At 58.7% G+C, this 9633-nt stretch overlaps 1 protein-coding gene across 1 annotated transcript; it reads left to right on the top strand.

The window, feature by feature from the left end:
- The first annotated feature begins 3701 nt into the window (after nucleotides 1-3701).
- On the top strand, nucleotides 3702-9561 carry DUSP26 (dual specificity phosphatase 26). The gene is made up of 4 exons (XM_005530817.3): nucleotides 3702-3938; nucleotides 6510-6782; nucleotides 7992-8200; nucleotides 8942-9561. Exons 2-4 carry the CDS (start codon nucleotides 6604-6606, stop codon nucleotides 9139-9141), a joined length of 588 nt encoding a protein of 195 aa, XP_005530874.1. The 5' UTR covers nucleotides 3702-3938; nucleotides 6510-6603; the 3' UTR covers nucleotides 9142-9561.
- Nucleotides 9562-9633: the final 72 nt, after the last annotated feature.

Genomic DNA, 9633 nt, shown 5'->3' with positions numbered 1-9633 from the left:
AAAAGTGCAGCAGAGGCAGGGATGTGCTCAAGGCCCAGTTTTGGGGTAATTTTTGGGTTCTGCACATCCTCTCCATGCTCGGGGTGGCCCCAGAGCTCGGCTTTGGTGTTCTGGCATTATTAACAATTCCCTCCGGGGCTGGGAAGGGCCCAGGGAGGGGCAGAAATCCAAAGCCGAGCTCATCCTGCAGGCCTGGCTCTGTTAAACCCGGCCTGGGAGGGAAGAGCTGTGCCCTGTCCCGGGGAAATTCCAGGTCAGGGAAGCCCGGGGGAGAAGGGCAGAGTGGGGAAGAGGGAAGCAGAAAAGTTGGGACAGGAGCCGCTGGCAGGAGGCTGAGGATTGGCTTTGCAGCAGCCACCAGGTGCTTTCGTCCTCTCTCCAATTTCCGAGCTAATTTCTGTTATTTTCTGTCTGATCTACGCAAGACAGACCTCGGGATGGATCTCGGTGCCTGCGCTCTGTGACTGAACATTTCCCCGTGCCACGGGACGCTGATTTCATTTGGATTTCTAATTTATTTCACAATGTCGTGGAATAATTAGAATTATTAAAGCCAAACTGCTCTCTGCTGCCTGTTTCCATTAGGCAAAGCAGCTCAGGCTGTGCATGGAGAGGAGAAGATTTGGATTTTATCACCTCCCAACCTTTTGTTCTCTGTGACCTTTTCCTTTCTTTTTTCTTTTTTTTTTGGCTGAAATTAATATTGCTAAAATTAGTAAAATTAAAATAAAAACGAAGCATTCCTGCTGAGGGGAGGATTTTCCTCTCTGAGGGTTCTGGGGGATGTTCTGGCTGCCCTTTCCCAGCTAAATCCGCAGCTCTGCTGTGTTTTCCTTCCTCTTCTGCCCTTGGCACCGAGTATTTCCCTGCTGGCAGCAGATGGAAAAGCAGGGAAGTGCAAATCCTGTTCCCACGAGGGGCCAGAAGGATGGGATGGCTCCTCATGGAACCCCTGGAGCCTTTCCTCCACAAAAACTGGTAAAAACCACCCCAGGTTTTAAAAATCCAATCACTCCGATGCACGGCAAAGTGAGATGGTGAAATCCTGACTTGGAGAGGAGCAGATTTTACAGAGGGATGGGATTGGGAAAATGCAGATTTTTATTGGAATAAATCGGGGAGGGGAGGGGAGGGGAGGGAAGGGAAGGTGCGGGAAGGTGCGGGAAGGTGCGGGAAGGTGCGGGAAGGTGCGGGAAGGTGCGGGAAGGTGCGGGAAGGTGCGGGAAGGTGCGGGAAGGGAAGGGAAGGGAAGGGAAGGAAGGGAAGGGAAAGGGAAGGGAAGGGAAGGGAAGGGAAGGGAAGGGAAGGGAAGGGAAGGGAAGGGAAGGGAAGGAAGGGAAGGGAAGGGAAGGGAAGGGAAGGGAAGGGAAGGGAAGGGAAGGGGAGGGAAGGTGCGGGAAGGGAAGGTGCGGGAAGGGAAGGTGCGGGAAGGTGCGGGAAGGGAAGGTGCGGGAAGGTGCGGGAAGGTGCGGGAAGGTGCGGGAAGGTGCGGGAAGGGAAGGGAAGGGAAGGGAAGGGAAGGGAAGGGAAGGGAAGGGAAGGGAAGGGAAGGGAAGGGAAGGGAATGCTCTTCTGGGTATTTTGGTATTAAAATTTAAAATTAATTTTGAGTTTAAAGCCAGGAAAGGGCTCTGGAGCTCCCCAGCCCTTCCCCTCCTCGGGCTGACTGTTCCAGTCTGGTTGAGCTCAGAGGTGATTTATGTATAACCAGAGCAGCCTCCAGTGGCTGCAGCTGTGAACTTTTCCAGCTGCACTCCCATCCCGTCCCATCCCATGGATCCCATCCCATGGATCCCATCCCATGGATCCCATCCCATCCCATGGATCCCATCCCATGGATCCCATCCCATGGATCCCATCCCAGGCAGGTCCTGCAGTTCCCAGATCTCTGCTCTGCCCCTGCTCCCAAATCCTCTGGATGTGCCATGGAGCAGAGAGTGCTTCTCGCACCAGGGGTGGCGCAGCTGGCAGGGACAGGAGGTGACAGGACAGGGACAGGAGGTGACAGGACATTTCTGTGACCTGTCCTGCAGCTGGAGGCTCCCCAGAGGGAACAGCTTCCAAGGAAACGCTGCCAGGAGGAGCCAGAGCTCCGGGCTGGCCTTTAAACCCTCCCCTGTGCCTCGGGATTCATTCCCAGCTGGATTTTCCCCCTCAGGCCCCTCAGAGCCGGCAGCAGAGCGAGGAGCAGGTGACAGTGACATCAAGGCCAGCCTGAGCCCTGGCCCAGCTCCAGGCTCCGCGAGGCTCCAGGGGCAGCGGCTCCAGGAGCTGCTCCGTGTGGATAAACGGGAAAACGGGGCGAGAGCTCTGCGTTGTGTCTGCAAACAGAGAAACCCAAGACGGTTTTCCTGGATGCAGATGAAATTTCATTATCCCAGGAGCGCTCCCCGGCTTTGTTTGGGATGTCTGGCTGCTCCACAAAGCAATCCCAGCATTATTATTGGAACAAAAACACAACAACCACAAATCCTACCCTGAAATGGCCGGCGAGTTCCCTGCGGGCAAAGCTCTGCCAAAACATTTATCCACCTCACTTTTTCAGTGTAGCTCTGGTTTGGGGTTGTTTTGGTTGTTGTTGTTTTGAATTCAGATTTAACCTTTTGGGTTTGTAGGCATTTCTGTTCAGGAACATTTCCCACCTGCTGGGAATGCGATTCCCTGGGACAGGGGAGGGACAGGGCTGCTGCTGCTGACATGGAAGTGTCTGACAGAGCTCAGGAACTTCCTCTCACTGCCTGGATTTTTGGAGGAGTGTGGCCAGGCAGAAGTGAAAACCCAATTTTTCTGCATGTAAGGATGATCAACCCGGTTTTCCAGGGTTCAAGAGAGGTTTTTCCCAAGCTGGAACATCCCAGAGCTGCAAAATCCCATGAGTTGAGTGAGGACAGAGAAGCAGCCCCCGCCCAGGATCTCCCTGTTTAATCCTGGGATAATCCCGGGATTATATCCCGGGACAAACACAGCTTCAGCTGCAAAACAGCAGGAGAAATTCCTGGGTTTCAATCAAGCAGGAGTGGGGGAGGGCACGCCATAAACCTCGGGATGTGCCTGGAACAGCTCATTTCCAATCTTCCTCGGGTTGTTTTTCCCACCACACTCCCACTTTCTGATCTGAGTCAAACTTTTCTCTGGGAAGGCAGCGCTTCAAAGGGAAAGGGAGCATATTCTGCCTGGAAAATGTTTAACTGAAACATTGCAGCACTTGTGAAATGAATGGTGGCGTTTAGAAGCTGTCAAAACAACAAAAAATAAAAAGCTTCAATCGTGAGTTCCTTCTTTTTTTCTTTTTTTTTGTTAATTTTTTTCTCCCTTGGGCAAAAAAAATAAAAAATAAAAATATTCCCTGACTTTGACAGGAATTTGTAAATTGTCTTAATTCGGGATGGGGCCATGGAACCACGGAATGAGGTGATCTTTAAGGTCTTTAAGGAGAATCCTTCCCAAACCATTCTGTGATTCGATATCCCCACACAAACCCAAGGTTTCTTTTCTTTGCAAAAGGAGAAAATCTCACCGAGCCCTGGATGTACAAACGGGGGACGAGAACAGCTGGAAAAAAAAAAAAAAAGAAATAAACAAAAAATCATCGCTTGGAGACAGCTGCAGATCCCCGGGGAGGGCAACCATGTCCTCAGCACCACCTCGGCAGCTTCTCCTCCTCTCCCTGCGGGCGGGAGGCGGAGGAAGGACAGCGGGGCTGCCCGAGGATTTGGGGACGTTGTTGTTGTCGCTGTCGCTGCTCCGTGGTGCCCGCGCGTGTCCCTCGGTCCCCTCCGCGCACAGCCTGGCATAAACAACGCTGCCTCTGGCCATGTCATGCCTTAAAATAGATGTTCCTACATCAGCCTCTCTCCGGCGGCGGCGGCAGCAGCGAGACATGGCCGACTGGAGCTGATCCCGCTGCCTTCGTGCCCCGGCTCCCGGCCCTCGCCAAGGTACGCTCGGGGGTGGCCGAACCCTCCCCGCGGGTCCCGGGGTGTCCCTGAGCCAAGGGGCCTCGGCTCGGCTCCTTCCTGCATCCCCCGGGATCGTCCCTGCATCCCTCGGGATCGTCCCTGCTTCCCACAGGATCGTCCCTGTATCCCATGGGATTGTCCTTGCATCCCCCGGGATCGTCCCTGCTTCCCCCGGGATCATCCCTGCATCCCCCGGGATCATCCCTGTATCCCCCGGGATCGTCCCTGCTTCCCCCGGGATCGTCCCTGCTTCCCCCGGGATCGTCCCTGTATCCCCCGGGATCGTCCCTGTATCCCATGGGATGGTTCCTGCATCCCGCACCTCTCCCCACATCCCCAGGACCATCCCCACATCCTCAGGGACCATCCCCATATCCTCAGGACCATCCTCAGGGACCATCCCCACATCCCCAGGACCATCCCCACATCCCCAGGGACCATCCCCACGTCCCCAGGGACCATCCCCACATCCCCAGGGACCATCCCCACATCCCCAGGGACCATCCCCACGTCCCTAGGGACCATCCCCACATCCCCAGGGACCATCCCCACATCCCCAGGGACCATCCCCACATCCCCAGGACCATCCCCACGTCCCCAGGGACCATCCCCACATCCCCAGGGACCCTCCCCACATCCCCAGGGACCCTCCCCTCCCTCCCAGCAGGGCACAGGGCCCGGGGCAGCCTCGAGCGAGCCCCGGATCTGTTCCCGGAGCGGTGCCCGGGAGGTTCCAGGAGCTCTCCAGGGGCTGTTCCCGGCTCCGGCTGCGGGGCAGAGCCTCTCCCCTGAGCCCTCGCGGGGCTGGAGCGGCTGCAGCCCGGCCTGGCTGGGGACGGCTGCTTTCCCAGCCAGCTGTGGCCACAGGAGCGGCTGGAATTTCGCTGTTCCAGCCCTCTCGGTGATCCAGCCGCTCCTCAGCTGCCGTGCCCCAGCGCTGGGGACTCGTGGCTGTGCTGCAGCCAAGGTCACCCAGGCCTCCAGGCACACACCCTGCCCTTTCCCAGGCCGGCTTTGCCAAGCCCGAATTCCCAGCCTGGAGGAGCCCGGGTTGGATGAGGGAGGATGAGTCGGGCTGGGACCCCGGGCAGGGGCTGAGCTGTGCTGGGGGCCGGGGGTGACACCTGGGCAGGGGCTGAGCTGCCCCCCTGGCTCCGGGAAGGGACGGGGGACCCCTCTGTGTCCCCCTGGGCTCCCTCCGAGCTCCCCCTGCCCCCGCAGTGTTCTCCTCTGCCTTGCCAAGAAATGGCCGGAGGCTCTGGGGGCTCCTTCCTCCTGCTCCGCTGGCTGGAGCCTCGGGAATGGCACCGGGGAGGGACAGGGACAGGGACAGGGACAGGGACAGGGACAGGGACAGGGACAGGGACAGGGACAGCCCCAGCCGGGCACAGGGGAGGCTCCCGAGCAGCAGCAGGAGCTGAGGAGGAGAATTTCTCCTCCTGAGGGAGCACAAAAAGCTCTCTCTGACCACATCTGACAGCAGGAACTGCCCGGGGGAGGGTCCTTGCAGATGTGATCTGTGCCCCGGAGGAGCTGCTGGGTAAAAGGAGCTTTCTCATGCCCTGCAGTTAACCCTTCCCACCCCAGAGCAGCCCTGGGTGCTCCAGAGCAGCTGCAGGACCGTGCCCACAGCGGGTGAATCCTGCCCCACCCTCCCTGCGGGGTTTTGTGCCGCTCTGGAGGAGGCTGGGCCCTGGCCAGGCTGCCTGGTGCCATATGGAATCCTCCACCTGTTCGGGGGCTTTTCCTGGCCGGCCTGGTGCCGTGCCCAGAGCTGGCCGCCTCTCCTCGCTCCCAGCGCAGCTTGGCAGCGCCAGCCCCGAGCTGGCACCGTCCCCTGGCAGCAGAGAGGCAGGAGGTGGTCCTGGGCATCTCCTGCCAAGGTGGCCTCAGCCCAAAGGCCGGAGCGAGAGCCCGTGGGGGCTCGGGGTTCTGGCTGCCTCCCCAGCCTGGCAGCAGGGACTCCTCCCCAGCGGTTTTCCTTCTTGGAAGGGACGTGGGGAATGTTCCTGACATCGGCAGGGCGGGACCCGGCTGCTCTGGGCCGGTGTTTGTACAACAGGGACCGAGTGAGAGGTCCCGGATTGCAGCACCACAGAAGCCCCAAATCCCTGAGGCTGGAGAAGCCCTCCAGGACCATCGAGTCCAACCTGTGCCCCATGTCCCCAGCCCCGGGCACTGAGTGCCACCTCCAGTTGTTCCTTGGTGACTCCAAACCTCCCTGGGCAGTTCTGATTCCTGACACTCCTTTCCATGGGGAAATTCCTGCTGCTGTCCACCCTGAGCCTCCCCTGCCCACCCTGAGGCCGTTCCCTCTCCTCCTGTCCCTGTTCCCTGGGATAAGATCCCAAATCCCCCCGCCTGTCCCCTCCTGTGCAGAGCCCGAAATTCCCCCTGATCCCCCTTTTCCCCAGGCTGAGCCCTTTCCCAGCTCCCTCAGCCCATCCTGGGGCTCCAGCCCCTTCCCCAGCCCCACTCCCTCCCCTGCTCAGCCCCAGCCCTGGGTGAGGAGCCGTCTCTCCTGACAGCCTCTCCACTGCTTCCCGACAGGACCGTGGGTGGCAGCAGCAGCAGAAGTGACCCCCAGGCCCCTGTCCGGCCTCCCCGCCCCCACAGGCATGCCTTGTGGCTCTGGGCAGCTCCCATGGCTTTCCTGTCCAGGTTCTACAGGAACAGCAGCAGGTCCCCGAGCCGGGCCCCGCGGGACGAGCGCGGGAGCCACCCCATCCTCAGCGTCTTCGAGCTGGAGCGGCTGCTGTACACCGGGAAAACGGCCTGCAACCATGCCGACGAGGTGTGGCCAGGCCTCTACCTGGGAGACCAGTGAGTGTGGCCAGGGACGGGGACAGGGGACAACTCCGGGGCAATGGGGACGTCTGGGATGGGGAGGCTGGACCTGGTCACTCTGCACAGCTCCCTGAAAGGAGGCTGTGGGCAGCTGGGCTCGGTCTCTTTCTCCAGGCAGCACTGACAGAACGGGAGGACACGGCCCCAAGCTGCACCAAGGAAATTTAGGTTGGATGCTAGGAAAAAGTTTTTTATTGAAAGAATGATAAAAGTACTGGGGTGTCTGCCCGGGGAGGTGGTGGAGTCACTATCCCTGGATGTGTTTAAAAAGAGATTGGATGTGGCATCTGGTTCTGTGGTTTAGTTGGGGCATTAGGGCTGGGTTGGACTCATGATCTTGAAGGTCTTTTGTGATCCTGTGATCCTGTGAGTCAGTGATCTTGTGATTCTGTAATTAACTGATTCAGTGATTGTGTGATTGTGTGATTGTGTGATTCTGTGATTCAGCAATTCAGCAATTCAGTGATTGTGTGATTCAGTGATTTTGTGGTTCTGTGATTCAGTGATTGTGTGATTGTGTGCTTCTGTAATTCTGTGATTCTGTGATTCTGTGTTTCACTGTTTCTGTGATTCAGTGATCCTCTGATTCTGTGATTGTGTGATTGTGTGATTCAGTGATTGTGTGATTCAGTGATTTTGTGGTTCTGTGATTCAGTGATTGTGTGATTGTGTGCTTCTGTAATTCTGTGATTCTGTGATTCTGTGTTTCACTGTTTCTGTGATTCAGTGATCCTCTGATTCTGTGATTGTGTGATTGTGTGATTCAGTGATTGTGTGATTCACTGATTTTGTGGTTCTGTGATTCTGTAATTCTGTGTTTCACTGTTTCTGTGATTGTGTGATTGTGTGATAGTGTGATAGTGTGATAGTGTGATAGTGTGATTCCGTGATCCTGTGATTCCATGTGGAAGGTGAGGCAGAGCAGGATGTGATGGGTGTGGAGCACAGGGACAAAGAAGAAAGGTGAGCAGGGAGGTCCCAGCTCTGCCAGGCTGGGGTGGGTACAGGTAGGTTGTCCACGCGCTCTGAGATCGCCTTACAACCCAAGAACCTCAAAAATCGGCCAGGCTTTTACATCCAGCTCTCTCAGCCAGAAACGTTTGTCCAGGACAGCGTTTCCAGCGTGCTGGGACACTTCCAGTGGTCTGAGGTGTCCCCTCCGTGCTGTGCCCGTTGTCGCTGCAGAGATATCGCGTCCAACCGGCGGGAGCTGCTGCAGCTGCGCATCACCCACGTGCTGAACGCCTCGCACTGCCGCTGGCGCGGCGGCGCCGAGTACTACGAGGGCACCGGCATCCGCTACCTGGGCATCGAGGCCCACGACTCCCCCTCCTTCGACATGAGCCCCTACTTCTACCCCGCCGCTGACTTCATCCACCAGGCCCTCAACGAAGGTCCCTGGGCGAGGGTCTGGGAGAGGAGAGGGACGAGGCGTGGGGGGAGCTGGGGGTGGCCTGGTGGTGGCTGTTGTGAAGGATCCTGGGAAACAAAGGTGTTTTGAGGCTGGGAGAGTGTGTCCTCATGACATCACCCTGATGGTGTCCCCTGATGGCATCACCCCAGTGGTGTCCCCTCCACAGGATCACCCCAGTGGTGTCCCCTGATGGGATCACCTCGATTGTGTCCCCTCATGGCGTCACCCCACTGGTGTCCCCTGATGGGATCACCCCACTGGTGTCCCTTCATGACATCACCCCAATGGTGTCCCCTGATGGGATCACCCCAGTGGTGTCTCCTCGTGACATCACCCCAATGGTGTCCCCTCCACAGGATCACCCCAATGGTGTCTCCTCATGGGATGACCTCAATGGTGTCTCCTCATGGCATCACCCCAATGGTGTCCCCTGATGGCCTCACCCCCTCCCCAGAGGGAACAGGCTGGATGAGAACATTGTCCCCTCGGGTCACAGCCCCAGCCTGTGCCCTGAGCTGCCTCTGGACCTGTTCTGTCCATTTTGGGCTCCCAGGACACACTGACACCTTTGCCACCAGGGAGACCTCGGTGCCTCACAGCCCCTCACACCCCGCCAGGTGCTGCCCACCTGAGCACGGCTCCAGGGCACGGCTGGCTTCTCCCCAGGGTTTCCATTGGGATTTTTCCGGCTCTGCTGTGACGCAGCCGCTGTGCCCCGCAGGGAGGATCCTCGTGCACTGTGCCGTCGGGGTCAGCAGGTCGGCCACCCTGGTCCTCGCCTACCTCATGATCCGCCACCACATGCCCCTGGTCGAAGCCATAAAGACGGTCAAGGACCACCGCGGGATCATCCCCAACCGCGGCTTCCTGCGCCAGCTGGTGGCCCTGGACAACGCCCTGCGGCTCAAGAGGAGCTCCTGAGGGGGCCGTGGGCACCGTGGGAGCTCTGCCCGCCCCGCTCGGGCTCTGCCCATGGCTCGCCCGCAGCCCCCCCGGCTCAGGGGGTGCAGCCCAGGCCCTCCACCCGCAGCTCTGCCAGCCAGGGAGGCCTGGCCATGGCCTCCTTCCCAGCCTGCTCGCTCCAAGGCGCCTCCGGGGGGACCCGGCCCCGGCACCCGGCACCCTGTGGCCTCCAGGGAGCCTTCAAGGCTTTGTTGTCCCCCCCTGGCATGGGTGTCCCTCCCTGCCGGAACACTGCAGCTCTGTGTGTCCCCTGTTGTGTGTCCCGTGTGTTTCTGGTGATGTCAGGCCTGGTGTGGGCTCAGGCCAGCTCCTGTCGTGGTGTTTGGGTGTTCTCCGTGCCTCGTGTCACCCTGTGAAAATAAAGGCAGTGCTAAGGAAGAGCCTGGCCATGCCTCGTGAGCGTGGGGCTGCTGAGGCTGGGCTCTGTCCTGGGACTGCTCAGGCTGGGCT

Source organism: Pseudopodoces humilis, chromosome 30 (assembly GCF_049639895.1).
Source record: "Pseudopodoces humilis isolate 2021_Gansu_Grassland_sample_001 chromosome 30, ASM4963989v1, whole genome shotgun sequence".
NCBI lineage: Eukaryota > Metazoa > Chordata > Aves > Passeriformes > Paridae > Pseudopodoces > Pseudopodoces humilis.
This window is presented reverse-complemented; position numbering and strand designations above follow the sequence as displayed.